Here is a 20,468-nt window from a genome sequence, read left to right as displayed (position 1 = left end):
ATTTTCACTGTTCAGCTCTTATCAACTGCAATGATAAGCAGAAACATGAAGCGCATTACAAAAATACATAAATAATACTGGGCAATGTAGAAAAATACTGACCATAAATCTAATTTTCAGTTGTCTGGAAACTAAGAAGAGCTGAGATTTCAACTTTAAAAATATTTGTTATTTAAAAACCATTTACTTTTCTTGGTTACAAATACAAACAACATGAAAACAGATCAACATTTTCTTCACTGAACCATTTAGTAATCTTGGATAAATTACTCAAAGTTAAGAGTCACCTTAACTGGTGATTTAGTCACAGTATTTGTTTCTTCCAACTCCAAGGCATCTGCGTCTGGTTCTTCATCATCATCATCGTCATCACTTTGAGCCTGGACTGCTGCTATTATGATCAAAAATCCCAGAAAAATATGATCCCATTTCAGCCTCATTTTGGTCCCTTGCCTGCAAAGAATATACAGAACTATTGAGAATCAGTTATTTTTCGACTTTTAAATTGCAACAATTTGCTTCCTTCCCCTTCAAAATCACCAACTCTTGTTAGCATTCTCTTGATCTTTATTCATATTCATGCAAGAATGGCAAAAAAAACATACAATAAAATGCCACAGTGAAAAGCCTAACCATATTCAGTGTTCAACTAACTCCTGCCCACATATGTCTGGTGCCAGGTCACTGTAGGAGCAATCCAAACAAACCATGATAGAATCTGGAGCATCTTCTAACCAGGATATGTGTCTTATTACACAACTTAAGTTTAAGAAAAAGGAGTAAGCCATTTAGAATGGAGACGAGGAAACACTTTTTCTCACAGAGAGTGGTGAGTCTGTGGAATTCTCTGCCTCAGAGGGCGGTGGAGGCCGGTTCTCTGGATACTTTCAAGAGAGAGCTAGATAGGGCTCTTAAAAATAGCGGAGTCAGGGGATATGGGGAGAAGGCAGGAACGGGGGTACTGATTGGGGATGATCAGCCATGATCACATTGGCTCGAAGGGCCAAATGGCCTACTCCTGCACCTATTGTCTATTGAATGCCAAATTAGTGGAATGTATTTCTCAAAATGCAAAACATGCCAAGCTGCCTCAGAGGTGCATCAAATTTTGCTTGACACAAAATTAATTATAGTTAAGAGTAGGTAGCAGGAATTGTCCCGCTTGACATAGGTGTTTGAAAACAGAGGGCATAAGTTTATATGAGAAATAAAAGTATTAGAGGTTGCACAGGAATAATTTTTTTGGACCTCGAGTATAGTTGAAGTCTGGAATCAATCCACTGCCTGAGGAGGTGGAGGACTCGGGTTAACACAGAACATTTGAAGCATCACCTAAATCATAGTAAGCTAAGGATGAAGTTCTGGCAAATGGGAATATTTATAGGCAAGTACTTAATGGTCAATGTAGACATAGTGGGCAGCCAATATTATCAAGGACCACCTATACCCGTCTTCTCGTGTCTCCCCTCTCTCATCAGGCAAAATCTTGATAACACATACCACCGGATTCAAGAATAGCTTCTTCGCCCATTATCAGACTCTTCAACTTCGCTTGTGCAAAGAATGAATTTCCAATCATGCAATCTACCCCATTGCAGCTCTTGTACTTAAAAAAAAAAATCTGCACTTTCCCTGCAGCTGCAACACAATATTATGTTTATTTTCTCTTTTGCAAAACCATTATACTCATTTGAGGATAAATGGTTGTATATTAGATTCTGGAGTAGTTCCTGAAGATTGGCGGGTAGCAAACGTAACCCCACTTTTTAAGAAGGGAAGGAGAGAGAAAATGGGGAATTATAGACCAGTTAGTCTAACATCGGTAGTGGGGAAACTGCTAGAGTCAGTTATTAAAGATGGGATAGCAGCACATTTGGAAAGTGGTGAAATCATTGGACAAAGTCAGCATGGATTTACGAAAGGTAAATCATGTCTGACGAATCTTATAGAATTTTTCGAGGATGTAACTAGTAGCGTGGATAGGGGAGAACCAGTGGATGTGGTGTATCTGGACTTCCAGAAGGCTTTCGACAAGGTTCCACATAAGAGATTAGTATACAAACTTAAAGCACATGGCATTGGGGGTTCAGTATTGATGTGGATAGAGAACTGGCTGGCAAACAGGAAGCAGAGTAGGAGTAAACGGGTCCTTTTCACAATGGCAGGCAGTGACTAGTGGGGTACCGCAAGGCTCAGTGCTGGGACCCCAGCTATTTACAATATATATTAATGATCTGGATGAGGGAATTGAAGGCAATATCTCCAAGTTTGCGGATGACACTAAGCTGGGGGCAGTGTTAGCTGTGAGGAGGATGCTAGGAGACTGCAAGGTGACTTGGATAGGCTGGGTGAGTGGGCAAATGTTTGGCAGATGCAGTATAATGTGGATAAATGTGAGGTTATCCATTTTGGTGGCAAAAACGGGAAAGCAAACTATTATCTAAATGGTGGCCGATTGGGAAAGGGGGAGATGCAGCGAGACCTGGGTGTCATGGTACACCAGTCATTGAAGGTAGGCATGCAGGTGCAGCAGGCAGTAAAGAAAGCGAATGGTATGTTAGCTTTCATTGCAAAAGGATTTGAGTATAGGAGCAGGGAGGTTCTACTGCAGTTGTATAGGGTCTTGGTGAGACCACACCTGGAGTATTGCGTACAGTTTTGGTCTCCAAATCTGAGGAAGGACATTATTGCCATAGAGGGAGTGCAGAGACGGTTCACCAGACTGATTCCTGGGATGTCAGGACTGTCTTATGAAGAAAGACTGGATAGACTTGGTTTATACTCTCTAGAATTTAGGAGATTGAGAGGGGATCTTATAGAAATTTACAAAATTCTTAAGGGGTTGGACAGGCTAGATGCAGGAAGATTGTTCCCGGTGTTAGGGAAGTCCAGGACAAGGGGTCACAGCTTAAGGATAAGGGGAAATCCTTTAAAACCGAGATGAGAAGAACTTTTTTCACACAGAGAGTGGTGAATCTCTGGAACTCTCTGCCACAGAGGGTAGTTGAGGCCAGTTCATTGGCTATATTTAAGAGGGAGTTAGATGTGGCCCTTGTGGCTAAGGGGATTAGGGGGTATGGAGAGAAGACAGGTACGGGATACTGACTTGGATGATCAGCCATGATCATATTGAATGGCGGTGCAGGCTCGAAGGGCCGAATGGCCTACTCCTGCACCTAATTTCTATGTTTCTATATATACTTAAGGATTTGAGTATAGGAGCAGGGAGGTTCTACTGCAGTTGTACAGGGTCTTGGCGAGACCACACATGGAGTATTGCGTACAGTTTTGGTCTCCAAATCTCAGGAAGGACATTATTGCCATAGAGCGAGTGCAGAGAAGGTTCACCAGACTGATTCCTGGGATGTCAGGACTTTCATATGAAGAAAGACTGGATAGACTCGGCTTGTACCCACTAGAATTTAGGAGATTGAGGGGGGATCTTATAGAAACTTACAAAATTCTTAAGGGGTTGGACAGGCTAGATGCAGGAAGATTGTTCCCGATGTTGGGGAAGTCCAGGACAAGGGGTCACAGCTTAAGGATAGAGGGGAAATCCTTTAAGACCGAGATGCGAAAAACATTTTTCACACAGAGTGGTGAATCTCTGGAACTTTCTGCCACAGAAGGTAATTGAGGCCAGTTCATTGGCTATATTTAAGAGGGAGTTAGATGTGGTCCTTGTGGCTAAAGGGATCAGGGGGTATGGAGAGAAGGCGCGTACAGGATACCGAGTTGGATGATCAGGCATGATCATATTGAATGGCGGTGCAGGCTCGAAGGGCTGAATGGCCTACTCCTGCACCTATTTTCTATGTATATGCTATGTCCTGCTTGGATAGTAGGCAAAATAAAGTTTCTTACCGTATCTCAGTACACATGACAATAATAAACCAAAATGAAAACTAAAAATGTAGATTGGTTATTGCATGTGAACCAATCATAGTAGAGTAGCATAATTAACCTCACCTTACTGTATGCTTTATATTAACACCCACTTCCTACATTAAGTAGTCTTGGAAGCAGTGATGATGAATTAACAACTAGCAACCTGCTGTACCGCAATACTATGTGTTACAATTAAAGATGACTTTAAACTCCAGACCTGTGTAACATCATCATTTACAGAAAACAAAAGCTAAATTATTATTTCAAGATGGCACATATATTGCAATAACAGAAATTTTATTTTTTTTAATTGTCAGGAAATTTAAACTTCCTTTTTGAAAATAAAAATTGTGCAGGAGGTCCTCAACTATCAAGTTGCTTATTACTGCAAGATCACAAAGATGACTGACCTTGCACAGGTTCAGTGATGTCATTCATTCTGATGGTGAAGAATAACCAAGAGAAAGAGATGCAAGCTTCAGGTAATATACAACCTTTACATTTATTTTTTTCCAATAGCAGTATGTATATATATTATATCATTTTATATTTTAATTTGTTTGCGCAAATCTGATATTTACAGACAATCAATCTCTTACACATTGTTTTGCCTTGGGATGTAGTTGACCAGCCTTCCACAGAATATAGATTGAAGCATTTGTTTTGGATTCTGCACAAAAGTGCTACCAAATTTCAAGGCGTCATGCAATCAATAAAAAATGATTGAATTTAATAAACTTTTGCCTTTTAAATGAAGTGCTGCAATACATACTTCCCAAGCTAAGTGTAGAAAATAATGTGTTTTCAAGAAAGTCCTTAAATACAATTCATGAATATGGCAAAGGTTAAACAGGGCTACAATTCATTGCATAATTGAAAGGTACTATGGGCCAAGAATATTCATCTTACGATTATGCCACAAAAAATGATCACGTTTATCCATGCCATGCAAATTTAGACTAATGCAGGCTGGGTTTCAAATTGTTTGTGGGAGACAGCTGCAAATGCATGACAATTGAAGTGATCTGCAAATGTCTTTCCCAATCACACAAGCACTTGCACTACAAAATCTACCCACATAAGAAGCCTTGCGGGATGTATAAGTGCTCTAACAAAAATGGAATGATACCTCAAGGGAATTGCAAAGTTTTTATGTATTTTTCAAAAGTAGTTAGATGTATATTCTAATGAAGGTCTACTGAAACAAAATGAATAAAACCATTTTGTGGCAGCTTGACACAATAACAGGAAGATGAGGACAGAATGAAAACTGTTTGCCTACAGTTCCTCAAGCCTAGGTCCAACATTATGGGTATCATTGGCTGGTATCCACTAAAGGACAGGACATCTCTGGATACAAATCTTTCCCAGTTGGCGAACGTTCACTTAACAATGTATTAAAGTTCATTGATTAACAAAGATTTCATTTGCTACCATGAAGAGTGGGGAATGCATTTTACATCCTTTAATACAATCTCATAGATATTAATGATCAAAAGTATATTGGGCCAAGTAGTATTTGAAGAATTTTTGTAATCCAATCCAAAAATCATGGTATCTTGAAACCAAAAATGAAATTAGCCATCCTTTCCAGTAAAGGAAAGCCATAACAAGAAATGAAGTTGGACATTGTGAAAAGGAAGGAAAGCAGAGGAAACATAATTCACTGTCTGGGAACGTAGCATAGTGGACTCTACCTTGGAAACCAGTGCAAAATAACAAAGAAGCAGGAAGGAAAATGACATAAACATCAGTTGGTTCTGGAGTATCAAGAGGGGCAGAGATACAATAATGGAGAAATTACTAATTTCAAGGAGCGGGGATCAAATTGCCACCATTGTCCCCTCTCCTTTAACATCATTTAAACGGCATAAATCACATGGCAGGATCTTAAGCAGCAGTATGATGGGCAAAAAGCATGAACCATCAAAAGCTAAGAGATAAAAGCAGCCAACTGACATTTATTGTAAGCCACATATTCACAAATATTATGCAATATAATTCCAATAATCTACTATCTGATAATTCTAAAATTTCCAGTGGTTCAGCATCTGGCTGACTTGGTGAGGTTACCTACACTCTTCATCCACTTCCTGGGGTCCAGCTCCCACTATCCTCTCTCCCATACTAGGCCCCCCATTCAAGCTAACCAACTTCACTAGAAATGTATTCTACTGTTTACCATCTACAACAGTGACAATTATATGTTGGAGCATTAATATAATAATATCCATTAGTCTCAAAAATCTACGTCCATCATAATCAAAAGCTCTAAGTGTGCCACATTAACAGAGTTTTACTGTAACGTTCCATTTGATTAAGATGGGTGGATCGGCTGCTGATTCAGATAATGCTGCTGCCCAATGATATCCTGAAGGGTTTGCAGATGTTTACATGCATCAGAACAAGTGTTTCTTTTTGAGAAGATAAAATTTAATTAGAAAAGATGACGAAATATTACGTTCATGTCATGGACGAAGATGTTCTACCCCAGAATACAAAGCAGGCAAGGACTGTTTAACCGTTGCCCTTGTGGGCAAAGTTTGGAGCAATTTCAAGTTTAACCTATGCCTCATTGGTCACTCAAAAAAAGGCTGATCAAAAGGTAGACCTAACACAAGCAAATTACAGCTTATTGGCCAAGGTGACACTTTGACATTAGAGGCTTATTATGTGTCATATGATGCATCAAGGTATTAGAGAAAACATGAAAGACGATTCACTATCATTCACTGTTGCATAGAAATAAACCATAAATAAAACCATAATATAGCAGTCACAGGATGAAGTGAAGCAGTTGTGGATGACATTGTTTGTCAGAGGTTACAGCACAAAGCAGTGAATTACTTCAAATGCTTCCCCCATGTTGTCAGCATTAAGAAAGATTAATTCAGAGACTAGGGTCCTGAACTTGAACTTTGAAGGTATGAGACGGGAATTGGGTAGGATAGACTGACAAATTACACTTAAAGGGTTGTCAGTAGAGATGCAATGGCGAAGATTGAAAGACTGCATGGATGAACTCCAGAAATCGCTCATCCCCGTCTGACGAAATAATAAAACTGGGAAGGCGGCTCAACCGTGGCGGACGAGGGAAGTCAAGGATAGTGTTAAAGCCAAGGAAGAGGCATATAAATTGGCCAGAGGAAGCAGCAAACCAGTGCACTGGGATAAATTTAGAACAGAGGAGGCCAAAGGTGTTAAGTAAGAGAGGAGGGGAAAAAAAGCATGAAAGAAAGCTTGTGGGAATATAAAAACTGGTTGTCAAAGTTTCTGGGTGGCCGTGCGAGCTGCGAGGAGGATGCTATGAGGATGCAGGGTGACTTGGATACGTTGGGCGAGTGGGCAGAAGCATGGCAGATGCAGTATAATGTGGATAAACTTGAGGCTATCCACTTTGGTGGCAAGAACATGAAGGCAGATTATTATTGGAATGGTGTCAGATTAGGAGAAGGGGAGGTGCAACGAGACCTGAAAGCCCTGAAAGTAAGCATGCAGGTACAGCAGGCTGTGAAGAAAGCCAATGGCATGTTGGCCTTCATTGCGAGAGGATTTGAGTTTAGGAGCAAGGAGGTCCTACTGCAGTTGTAAGGGCCCTGGTGAGACCGCACCTAGAGTATTGTGTGCAATTTTGGTCTCCTAATTTGAGGAAGGACATTATTGTTATCGAGAGAGTGCAGCGTGGGCTCACCAGGTTCATTCCCGAGATGGCAGGACTGACATGATGAAAGAATGGGTCGACTGGGCTTATATTCGCTGGAATTTAGAAGGATGAGAGGAGATCATATAGAAACATATAAAATTCTTAGAGGATTGGGCAGGGGAGATGCAGGAAAAATGTTCCCGATGTTGGGGGAACGTGTCCCCAGGTAGTCCATTTAGGACTGAGACAAGGAAAACACTTTTTCACCCACAGAGTTGTGAGTCTGTGGAATTCTCTCCCACAGAAGGCAGTGGAGGCCAATTCACTGGATGTTTTCAAGAGAGTTAGATTTAGCACTTAGGGCTAAGGGAATCAAGGGATATGGGGATAATGCTAGATTGGGGTACTGATTTTGGATGATCAGCCATGATCGTATTGAATGGCGATGGTGAAGCAAAAAGGGTGGCACACTAGCACAGTAGTAGAGCTGCTGCCTTATAGCTCCAGAGACCTGGATTCAATCCTGACTACAGGTGCTGCCTGTGTGAAGTTTGCACGCTCTCCCTGTAACTGCGTGGTTTCCTCCAGGTGCTCCAGTTTCCTCTCACATTATAAAAACATGCAGGTTAATTGGCTTCTGTAAATTACCCCCAGTGTACAGAACTAGTGTATGGGTGATTGATGGTCAGCATAGGCTTGGTCAGCTGTAGGGCCTGCTTCTACACTGTATCTATAAATTAGAAAAGTATGCAATGGAGCAATTCCGTGTAAAATTATAGTTTTGAAGGTTACAAGAAGTACAGAGGAATAATACCACAAAAAGATGAAGTCATGCAGCAATTTAAATATAGATGAAAACAATCTGTAGGTGCCAGAAATATGAAATATAAACAAAACATGCAGGAAACATTCAGGTCTGGCTGCATTTGCAAAAAGAAACAGATTTCACATTTCAGGCCTAAAAGCGTTCCCAGAACTGGGAATTTTTAAGTTGCAGAGAAGATGAAGAGATGGAAAGAACAAAAGGAATATCTCTGGAAAGCTGGGACAAAATGGTTCAGCATTGACATTTGATGCAGATGTTTCTTTGAAAGTGTTGTGAGTTGCTAATAGCAGGACCAAGATAAAGTTGGAAAATGTTGCAACTCTTATTAATACAGTCAAACACACAAGTCCAAGGAAAGAATTTGCATTCATGTGGAAACTTAATGTTTGGGTTGTGCGTGGGCACTGTATTTGTTAAATAGAAATTATTCCACATGACATTTTAAGTGGCATTGCCCGACAAAAACAAATAGGCAACTACAATTCAGTTATCTTTAACAAAAAAAAAACTTGATTTGTTGAAATAACTGCATAAAATGTTCAAAAACAGGTACTTCGATTTTGTTAGTACATTATAAAATATCCAACAGATAGATTAAAAATGTCATGTTTAAGTATTTTTGAAATCGCTAGAATTTAGAAGATTGATGGGGGGGGTCTTATAGAAACTTACAACATTTTTAAGGGGTTGGACAGGCTAGATGCAGGAAGATTGTTTCCGATTTTAGGACTGAGATGAGACACAGTGAATCTGTGGAATTCTCTGCCACAGAAGGTAGTTGAGCCCAATTCATTGGCTATATTTAAGAGGGGGTTAGATGTGGCCCTTGTGGCTAAAGGGATCAGGGGGTATGGAGAGAAGGCAGGTACAGGATACTGAGTTGGATGATCAGCCATGATAATATTGAATGGCGGTGCAGGCTCGAAGGGCCGAATGGCCTACTCCTGCACCTATTTTCTATGAAATCAGAACAAAATTAATCAAATATCAATTAAACTAATTGCAAGAGTTGTCACATTAGAAACTAACAAAGTTTATATTTAGTATGGTCAGTTATTTAGAAATCACACAATACCTGAAACAAAATACTGCAAATCTGAAATAAAAACAGAAAATGCTGGTAACACTCAGCAAGCAAGCTGTGGAAAGATTAACAGAATTAACATTTCAAGTTAAAGACTCACCAAAACCGTGAATCTGAACTAGATGTAAAAGATGCTGCAAATACCAAACAGGTTAGGGGCATTTGTAAGTATTGCCAAACCACCATAAAATAAATAACCTTTTCTCTCACCAATAGCAACTGCAGGGTCTGCTGAAAATGTCCAATCGTTTCCATTTAAAAGGGGCAATTAAATACCCAAATTATGTAGGGTAAACATTTGAAGCAAATACCTCAATATAATGGCCTGGATTTACTTAAAATGTTCCAATCCGTTCTCCATTTTAACTGGGAGGCAAAGGATAAATGTCATTCCACTTCCATTTATCACCAACCAGGTCGACCACAAAATCTGACCAATTATATTCACCCTATTTTCAAGCTATGGTTTCATCTTTAATAAACCCAGCTTTGTTTATATTAAAAAAAAATTAAATGTTTGCATAAAGCCACAAAGATGTAATACACAGTTTAATGTGGTCCATTTTGCCCCAGTTTTCCAAAGGCCCTCCTGATACCCTCCTGAATCACAAGAGGAGGCCACACATTGTTATCTTTATGAAGCATTGACCGACATTTACAATCCTTATCTTTCTATTCACACACCATCACTCTCCCTCATGCCTCCCCCCTAAAACATATAAAACGCAATAACGGGCCTGCAATAAATATTTAACCTACTCGACCAGTTTTATCATTAAAACAAAATACTGACGGCTGCCTGGTGAGATTACAATCCATGACTAAAGATCATCTGGCCATCGGGGGACTTTAATTTGCGGCGCACAGGCCGGTGTTGCAATGAATGGAAATCAATGGAGTGGTATCTGTGTGCGGAGCTGATGCAGAAAATCACCAGCTGTAGCGGCCGGACACACACACACAGCGAGCATTTACCTCAAGATGTATTTACAGCATTACCCTGCCGTTACTCACACAGGCTGGCCGTGCGGGCTTTATATTTGTTACCAATAATCATTATTATTTCCCGCCCGCCCGCCAGCCTCCATCACTTACTTACCCACTGACTGTGACTGACTCTGACTGACTCCCCGTTACCTCTCGCCTCCTCTTCTCATGGGCAACCGCCAGACCACGCTGCGCATGCGCGCCGCACGCTGAGGGAGGCGGACGTCAGATTCAAACTGCAACGGGGAGGAGAGTGGGCGGGGCTGAGCTGAGAGGGGCGGGGCTGAGCTGAGAGGGGCGGGGCGGGGCTGAGCTGAGAGGGGCGGGGCTGAGCTGAGGGGCGGGGTTGAGCTGAGGGGCGGGGCTGAGCGGAGGGGGGCGGGGCTAGACTGAGTTGGGAGGGGCGGGGCTGAGCTGAGAGGGGCGGGGCTGAGCTGAGAGGGGCGGGGTTGAGCTGAGAGGGGCGGGGTTGAGCTGAGAGGGGCGGGGCTGAGCTGAGAGGGGCGGGGCTGAGCTGAGGGGGGCGGGGCTGAGAGGGGCGGGGCGGGGCTGAGAGGGGCGGAGCTGAGCTGAGGGGGGCGGGGCTGAGCTGAGGGGGCGGGGCTGAGCTGAGGGGGGGGGGCTGAGCTGAGAGGGGCGGGGCTGAGCTGAGAGGGGCGGGGCTGAGCTGAGCTGAGGGGCGGGGCTGAGCTGAGGGGGGCGGGGCTGAGCTGAGGGGGCGGGGCTGAGCGGAGAGGGGCGGGGCTGAGCTGAGAGGGGCGGGGCTGAGCTGAGAGGGGCGGGGCTGAGCTGAGGGGGGGGCGGGGCTGAGCTGAGAGGGGCGGGGCTGAGCTGAGGGGGCGGGGCTGAGAGGAGAGGACACATTGAAGGAGTGGCTACAGGAGGAGGGGAAAGTCAGATACAAACCCCGATAAGGCAAAGTGCAGCAATGTTACAACATTTTGAGATTTAAAAAATCACGTTTACAATTTATCCCATCAGATAAAGCATAACAATAAGTTTAATTTGACACCTAATTCACTTTCATATCTTCAGTATTAAAAAAGTTTTTGGCCATTTTCATACTCGGAAATTAGCATCTTGTTCCCTATTGCTTTTCCATTGACTTAACACAAAAGCTGTGATCGAGGACAGTCAAAAGCCCATAACTTACTTAAAAATTAAGAGAACTGAATGAAATTTTCAGTTATTATAGATTGAACCATTCTGAAACAAACATGAAACAATCTTGTTAAAGAGGGAACTGCAGATGCTGGAGAATCGAAGGTTACACAAAAAAGCTGGAGAAACTCAGCGGGTGCAGCAGCAAGTCTGAAGAAGGGTTTCGGCCCGAAACGTTGCCTATTTCCTTCGCTCCATAGATGTTGAAACAATCTTACTTGGATGACCTGAAATTAAAGCATATAGTTAGTTAGTTACCTAATTGTAGTCAATTGACCGTTGTGACGAAATAGTAATAAACACCCAGACTGCCTTGAAAATTCAAAAATGTGATATTCTCAAGATCAGAATTTTAATATTATTGTATTATATGCTATGTCGCTAACAGATAGGTAAATAAATTAAAATTTGTAGCAATAGACCAAGTCTTTATTTAAAAGATCAGTTGCTAGCTGGTACATTGGAATATCATAATCAGTAGCATCATCATACTCCTCAGATTGTAACCAATAAGTAACTCTGTACACCTAGTTTTTCCTCAACCTTTCCATTTTGGCATTGTAAACTACAAGTTTTTGCTCTTCAAACCATGCATGACATGCCTTTCTGCCCACTACTTTCCTATTAAGAATGTTCTGTAGATTACATTTCTTAAGAAAAGGATTTTTTTTTAAAATAGCCTAAGTATCCAAATAACAAACTAATCCCATTCACACAAGAATTCACAATATAACATGATTTTTAAATCTCTGTCATGAACTTATATGCCAGATGAAAGGAATTTAATGTTTAATTCCCATAAATTAATCCAGAAAAATCCACCCAAAATATAATCAAAATTATTGTTTTTTGCACAATACATGTGACTCAAACTGTTGTGAATATTCAGTTTAAAAATAATGATCATGGAGAGAGAATAAGACAAAATATAGACAATTTAGACGGCTTATGACATGATTGTCAAATAAAATGTGCATTTTAATCATCTTGCTTCTGGAACGCGATCGATTGGAACGTTTAAATATGCGGTGAACTCCATATCGGCAAGAAAAACACTGCCGGTTCGTATGGGGCCCAAATAACATTTTCGCAACGTAAAATTAGATTAAACCCATCCCAAGAAGCAAGATTATATGTAAAATACACGACTTACCCTTTGTTTTGTCCAGTTCTTGCGATCTGTCACATTTTAGGCGTTGAGGGCGTTAGAGGTCGCGTTTTATTTTAATCTAATTATTAAATTGACTAGCGATTCGGGAACGGAAGTCCGATAGATTTTTCTTCAGCAGCTAGCAGCCCGAGGAAATCCCTCTCTGACAGTCAAGAGAAAACGGCATTTTAATCCCGCCCCCCCTCAAAGGCGCCAAAGTTGCGCGCACGGCCAGTGGCAGAACTGCAGCGCCGCTGAAGGTAAGTTTTGTAACATCGCTACAAAGTGTATTACTTGTTGGTGAAGGTCATTTATAACAAACACATGTGCAGGAATGAACTGCAGATTCTGGTTTAAACCGAAGATAGACACAAAATACTGGAGTGACGTTTCGACTCCCAAGAAGGGTCTCGACCCGAAACGTCACGCTTGAGAGGTAGAGACGAAAGAAGGAGATGTCAGGCAAGCTGATTCAGTGTGATGCTTGCAGTATGTGGGAGGTCAAGGACACCGCTGGTGCCTCTGGCTGCTACAAATGCGAAAAGTGCATCCAGGTAGAGCTCCTGAAGGGCCGTGTTGGGGAACTGGAGAAGCAAGTGGATGACCTCCGGTTCGTACGAGAAACGGAGTCGTTCCTTGACAAGTCCTATAGTACGATTGTTACACCTAAGGTACTGGAAGAGAGAAGGTGGGAGACAGTGAGAAAGGGAGGGAAGCACGGAATGCCAACGTCCCCGGGTGGTGTGCCTCTTGTAAACAGGTTCATCCGCTTAGAAGTTGTTGGGACAGAAGACGTGAGCGGCGGACTGGCCTGTGATGCGAATAGGGCTGTTGAGCCAAAACCAAAAAGGCCTAAGGTTACACAGAAAAGCTGGAGAAACTCAGCGGGTGCAGCAGCATCTATGGAGCGAAGGAAAAAGGCTTGAAGGCAGGCAAGACCATTGTCTAAGGCAGGCAAGACCATTGTAGTGGGAGACTCCATCGTGAGAGGTACGGACAGGGGTTTCTGCAGCAACAGACGGGATGCGAGGATGGTGTGCTGCCTTCCCGGTGCCAGGATCCAGGATGTCATGGACAGAGTGCAGAAAATCCTCAAGGGCGAAGGTGAACATCCGGAAGTGGTAGTGCATGTCGGCACAAACGATGTCGGAAAGAAGGGGATGAATATTCTGCAGCGTGACTTTAGAGAGCTCGGAAAAATGCTGAAAAGCAGGACCTCCAGGGTTGTTATCTCCGGTTTGCTTCCAGTTCCCCGTGCTGGCGAGAGCAGGAACAGGGAGATATGGGACCTGAACGTGTGGCTGAGGAACTGGTGCACGGGGCAGGGATTTAGATTCTTAGATCACTGGGATCTGTTTTGGGGTAAGGGGGAACTGTACAAAAGGGACGGATTGCATCTTAACAGGTGTGGGACCAGCATTCTGGCAGGCAGGTTTGCCACTGCTACACGGGTGGCTTTAAACTGAATAAGGGGGGTGGGGTGTTGAATGGGACAGTGGAGGATGGAGTTAAAGGGAAAGGGTTTCTTAAATGTGTGAGCGTAGAGACCGAGGGGTGTAAAATGAGGGTAGAAGAAATAGGTAGCAAGGTGAAAAGTAAAAGTGGCAGGCAGACAAAACCAGGGCAAAAATCAAAAAGGGTCACTTTTCAACATAATTGTATAAGGGGTAAGAGTGTTGTAAAAACAAGCCTGAAGGCTTTGTGTCTCAATGCAAGGAGCATTCGTAATAAGGTGGATGAGTTGAATGTGCAGATAGCTATTAATGACTATGATATAGTTGGGATCACGGAGACATGGCTCCAGGGTGACCAAGGCTGGGAGCTGAACATCCAGGGATATTCAATATTCAGGAGGGATAGACAGAAAGGAAAAGGAGGTGGGGTAGCGTTACTGATTAGAGAGGGGATTAATGCAATGGAAAGGAAGGACATTAGTTTGGAGGATGTGGAATCGGTATGGGTAGAGCTGCAAAACACTAAGGGGCAGAAAACGCTGGTAGGTGTTGTGTACAGGCCACCTAACAGTAGTAGTGAAGTTGGAGATGGTATCAAACAGGAAATTAGAAATGCGTGCGACAAACGCAAAACGGTTATAATGGGTGACTTCAATCTACATATAGATTGGGTGAATCAAATTGGCAGGGGTGCTGAGGAAGAGGATTTCTTGGAATGTATGCGGGATAGTTATCTAAATCAACATGTAGAGGAACCAACGAGAGAGCAGGCTATTTTAGACTGGGTATTGAGTAATGAGGAAAGGTTAGTTAGCAATCTTGTTGTATGTGCCCCCTTGGGCAAGAGTGACCATAATATGGTTGAGTTCTTCATTAGGATGGAGAGTGACATTGTTAATTCAGAAACAATGGTTCTGAACTTTAAGAAAGGTAACTTTGAGGGTATGAGACGTGAATTGGCCAAGATTGACTGGCAATTAATTCTAAAAGGGTTGACGGTGGATATGCAATGGAAGACATTTAAAGACTGCATGGATGAACTACAAAAATTGTTCATCCCAGTTTGGCAAAAGAATAAATCAGGGAAGGTAGTACATCCATGGGTAACAAGGGAAATCAGGGATAGTATCAAAGCGAAGGATGATGCGTACAAATTGGCCAGAAAAAGCAGCATACCGGAGGACTGGGAGAAATTCAAAGACCAGCAGAGGAGGACAAAGGGCTTAATTAGGAAAGGATAAATAGATTATGAAAGAAAACTGGCAGGGAACATAAAAACTGACTGCAAAAGTTTTTATAGATATGTGAAAAGAAAGAGATTAGTTAAAACAAATGTAGGTCCCTTGCAGTCAGAAACAGGTGAGTTGATCATGGGGAACAAGGATATGGCGGACCAATTGAATAACTACTTTGGTTCCGTCTTCACTAAGGAAGACATAAATAATTTGCCGGAAATAGCAGGGGACCGCGGGTCAAAGGAGTTGGAGGAATTGAGTGAAATCCAGGTCAGTCGGGAAGTGGTGTTGGGTAAATTGAATGGATTAAAGGCCGATAAATCCCCAGGGCCAGATAGGCTGCATCCCAGAGTACTTAAGGAAGTAGCTCCAGAAATAGTGGATGCATTAGTAATAATCTTTCAAAACTCTTTAGATTCTGGAGTAGTTCCTGAAGATTGGCGGGTAGCAAACGTAACCCCACTTTTTAAGAAGGGAGGGAGAGAGAAAATGGGGAATTACAGACCAGTTAGTCTAACATCGGTAGTGGGGAAACTGCTAGAGTCAGTTATTAAAGATGGGATAGCAGCACATTTGGAAAGTGGTGAAATCATTGAACAAAGTCAGCATGGATTTACGAAAGGTAAATCATGTCTGACGAATCTTATAGAATTTTTCGAGGATGTAACTAGTAGCGTGGATAGGGGAGAACCAGTGGATGTGGTGTATCTGGACTTCCAGAAGGCTTTCGACAAGGTCCCACATAAGAGATTAGTATACAAACTTAAAGCACAAGGCATTGGGGGTTCAGTATTGATGTGGATAGAGAAGTGGCTGGCAAACAGGAAGCAAAGAGTAGGAGTAAACGGGTCCTTTTCACAATGGCAGGCAGTGACTAGTGGGGTACCCCAAGGCTCAGTACTGGGACCCCAGCTATTTACAATATATATTAATGATCTGGATGAGGGAATTGAAGGCAATATCTCCAAGTTTGCGGATGACACTAAGCTGGGGGGCAGTGTTAGCTGTGAGGAGGATGCTAGGAGACTGCAGGGTGACTTGGATAGGCTGGGTGAGTGGGCAAATGTTTGGCAGATGCAGTATAATGTGGATAAATGTGAGGTTATCCATTTTGGTGGCAAAAACAGGAAAGCAGACTATTATCTAAATGGTGGCCGATTGGGAAAGGGGGAGATGCAGCGAGACCTGGGTGTCATGGTACACCAGTCATTGAAGGTAGGCATGCAGGTGCAGCAGGCAGTAAAGAAAGCGAATGGTATGTTAGCTTTCATTGCAAAAGGATTTGAGTATAGGAGCAGAGAGGTTTTACTGCAGTTGTACAGGGTCTTGGTGAGACCACACCTGGAGTATTGCGTACAGTTTTGGTCTCCAAATCTGAGGAAGGACATTATTGCCATAGAGGGAGTGCAGAGACGGTTCACCAGACTGATTCCTGGGATGTCAGGACTGTCTTATGAAGAAAGACTGGATAGACTTGGTTTATACTCTCTAGAATTTAGGAGATTGAGAGGGGATCTTATAGAAACTTACAAAATTCTTAAGGGGTTGGACAGGCTAGATGCAGGAAGATTGCTCCCGATGTTGGGGAAGTCCAGGACAAGGGGTCACAGCTTAAGGATAAAGGGGGAAATCCTTTAAAACCGAGATGAGAAGAACTTTTTTCACACAGAGAGTGGTGAATCTCTGGAATTCTCTGCCACAGAGGGTAGTTGAGGCCAGTTCATTGGCTATATTTAAGAGGGAGTTAGATATGGCCCTTGTGGCTAAGGGGATCAGAGGGTATGGAGAGAAGGCAGGTACGGGATACTGAGTTGGATGATCAGCCATGATCATATTGAATGGCGGTGCAGGCTCGAAGGGCCGAATGGCCTACTCCTGCACCTAATTTCTATGTTTCTATCTCTGGAGTGTCAAAACAGGGCTGCCAACATTGGGTGAGAGTTGAGAGTGAGGAATGGCGAGGGAGGGTGAGGGAGGGGGTGTCCCCCCTCCCATAGTCGGCTCCGGAGGCGGCACCCACTCACCCGGTCTACTCCTGGCTCCGGGCCGGGGTTAAAACTCCATGGGGAGTGGACAGAGTGGTCGACAGAGGTGAGGGTGGGAGGTGTGTGTGCCGTGCCTCAGGGAGGAAGGGGGAGGGGGGTTGGTGCTGGGACCACCACCGCCGTGTCTCACCTATCACACCATCTGCATGGGAGAAACAAAACTACTTTTTTCCCCCCCAAAATAATCCCGCAGGCCAGTAGTTTGATAGCCCGGCTTTAAACCAATCCCCTCTAGTGCTTGAATCACATATCCTGGGAAAAAGACTATACATTCACCTGATATTCCCCTCATGGGTTTTACTCACCTCTAAAACAATTTTTGCTTTATTTTGAACTTTCAGCACCCGCAGATATTTGAGCGTGAGAAATGTTGTGATCAGCGTGAGAACATGAGAATTTTGTGAAATGTGCGAGTCTCACACTCAATGCGTGAGAGTTGGCAGTCCTGCTAATAATGCAAACATTTTATGCAAGTTCCAATTGTTTGGACAAAAATCACTTATTGCTGCTTTATAACAGTTGTTACTTTAAGACCATTTCAGAAATGACGGCACTCAACAAACAACTAACAAATTAAAGCAAACTAAAAAGAAATACCATGTTCCCCTTCCTGACTCGACCTCACAAGTACTTTAACGCTGTTAACAGAGCAAAGGGATATTAATCTCAAGAATCAAAATGGGGAAAGTGGGGGCAACTTTGCTTAAATGGTCATTCTAAGCCCATTCAGATCTTCATAGAATCAGAGTTATACAACATGTACGTGGCTGGCCCAATGTGTCCATAATGATCAAGTTGGCATTCTGCGTGTCCCAGGGACTGTCTGCCGTTCCCAGATCAGCTCGTGTCCCAGGGACTGGCTGCCGTTCTCAGGTCGGCTCGTGTCCCAGGGACTGGCTGCCGTTCTCAGGTCGGCTCGCCTGCCCTGACCCTGCGAAAACGAATTGAAATAACACGTGGTTTTTCGGGTTACGGGCCGGATTCAGCCCGTGTGCCGTTGGTTGCCGAACCCTGTCCTAGATGTTTGGCCTCATTGTGGTCCTCCCCATGTTTTACAACCGATTCACCTGGTTAGTTCTATCTCCGGCTGCTTCATGTTGTCAGCGGCTGCACATCCAACCAAGAGAGAAGAGAAGAGAAGAGAAGAGATGCGACGTCACTCACAGCCGCCAACTGACACGTTTCCCCAGACCGCACAGATCGTTGTGATGTGGTGCAAAATGACAAACTGTGCAGGGACTGAACACAGCGTGAGAATTCTGTCATCAGCGTGAGAATTGGCTGAAATGCGTGACTCTCACGCTCAAAGCTCCAACGACGGGTCTGTGGACGACGGCACCGGGAGCCCGCGGATCCCTGGAGAGAGACCGCTTTTCGGGGCTCCTGCAACGGCGACTTCTCCCGCCCGAGTTGCGGGGTTGAAGAGCTCCTGGAGCGGGGCCTGACACCACTGCCCCGCGCGGCTGGAATGGCCGCGGGACTCTGCGAGCGCACGCCGGGGGCTCCAACACCAAGACCCGGTGTGCGACCTCGCACCACCCGGCGTGGCTTTAATGGCCGTGGGACAATCGCCATCGCCAGCCGGGGGCTATGACTTTGACTCTGACATCGGGGGGGGGAGAGTGCAGTGGAGAGATAAGTTTATTTGGCCTTCCATCACAGCTATGTGATGGATGTTTATGTTAAATGTAATTATGTTGTGTCTGGGGTCTATTTGTGTGTAATGTATGGCTGCAGAAACGGCATTTCGTTTGGACCTCCAGGGGTCCAAATGACAATTAAATTGACTCTCTCTCTTGAGCCCTGTCTAAGGCAGGGATGTGACAACAGACGCACAGGGAGACACATACACAAAGGAAGACACACACAGGGAGACACACACAGGGAGACAGACACACACACACACACGGAGACACACACACACAGGGAGACACACACACACAGGGAGACACACACACACACGGAGACACACACACACACAGGGAGACACAGACACACTCACACAGACATGCACAGGGATACACACATGCACAGGGAGACACAGACACACACACAATGAGACACACACAGGGAAAGACATTCACACACCTTTCCTTCCCCCCCTCCTTCCTCCCCTTCAACCCCTCCTCCTTCTTTCCCCCTCCTCCCTCCTTCCTCCCCCTCCCTCTTTTTCCTCATGCTTCCTCTTCTCCCCTTTCTCCTTCCCTTCCTTCATCTCCTTTCTACATTCAGCGTGAGAATTCTGTCTTCAGCGTGAGGGCGTGAGAATTGGCTGAAATACGTGAGTGTCACGCTCAAAGCGTGAGAGTTGGCAGCCCTGGTCAAAATGTAGAAACACAGAACAGCAGATGCTGGTTTGCTCCAGAAAGTCACCGATCCATGTTCTCCAGAGATGCTCCCTGTCCTGCTGAGTTACTCCAACACTTTGTGTTCTCCAACAGTTGCTCTGTGTCTCCGAGTTACAGTTTATACTGACCCAGGAAGAATAGGATCCCAGATTATGTGTTGCATGTGTTCAAGCTAAATCAGTATCCTAAATCAATGCACGTGCTTCATGTGACAAGAATAAACAAAGCTTCACACCATTTTATTTTACATATTTATAAATAGTCAATTTGACTTTATCTACCAACCACAAAACTCTAAGAAAACTGGTTTAAAGTGATATCCACTAAACACGCAACCTTACAGCCTTGATTCCCTCAGCCAGTTTATATAGTTGTAATTTTTGACAATTCGTTGGCAGACTTACCAAGTCAAAGATTGATAAAAGAGTGATGGTCTTTATCTCTCAAATTTTTGTTTTTTTAAAAGCACAAAATACACTCTCACCTGATAGAATGCAATTGCCCAGAACAATGATCTAATCCAGAGACACGAGGAATTGCAGATGCTGGAGTCTTGAACAAAGTGCTGCAGGGACACAGCACATCTGGCAGCAGTTGTGGAGGGAATGGACAGGCAACAATTCAAGTTGAGACCCTTCCTCAGACTG

The 20,468-nt window shown here is 43.7% G+C and overlaps 1 protein-coding gene across 4 annotated transcripts in view; it reads right to left on the bottom strand.

Moving 5' to 3' along the window:
• The window catches only part of LOC129704638 (calnexin-like), a 36,233-nt gene extending 25,575 nt beyond the window's left edge, over positions 1–10,658 (bottom strand). For 2 of the 4 annotated variants that reach the window (XM_055647900.1, XM_055647907.1), the window contains exons 1-2: positions 10,579–10,640; positions 288–453 (exon numbers count right to left, since the gene is read on the bottom strand). In XM_055647900.1, the coding sequence (XP_055503875.1) occupies positions 288–453; positions 10,579–10,625 (213 nt within the window). In that variant the 5' untranslated portion in view covers positions 10,626–10,640. Of the gene's footprint in view, positions 1–287; positions 454–10,253; positions 10,289–10,540 lie in introns of those variants that run through there. The other 2 variants (XM_055647923.1, XM_055647916.1) reach the window with 2 other exon arrangements.
• Positions 10,659–20,468: the final 9,810 nt, after the last annotated feature.

Source organism: Leucoraja erinacea, chromosome 1 (assembly GCF_028641065.1).
Source record: "Leucoraja erinacea ecotype New England chromosome 1, Leri_hhj_1, whole genome shotgun sequence".
Lineage (NCBI taxonomy): Eukaryota > Metazoa > Chordata > Chondrichthyes > Rajiformes > Rajidae > Leucoraja > Leucoraja erinaceus.
This window is presented reverse-complemented; position numbering and strand designations above follow the sequence as displayed.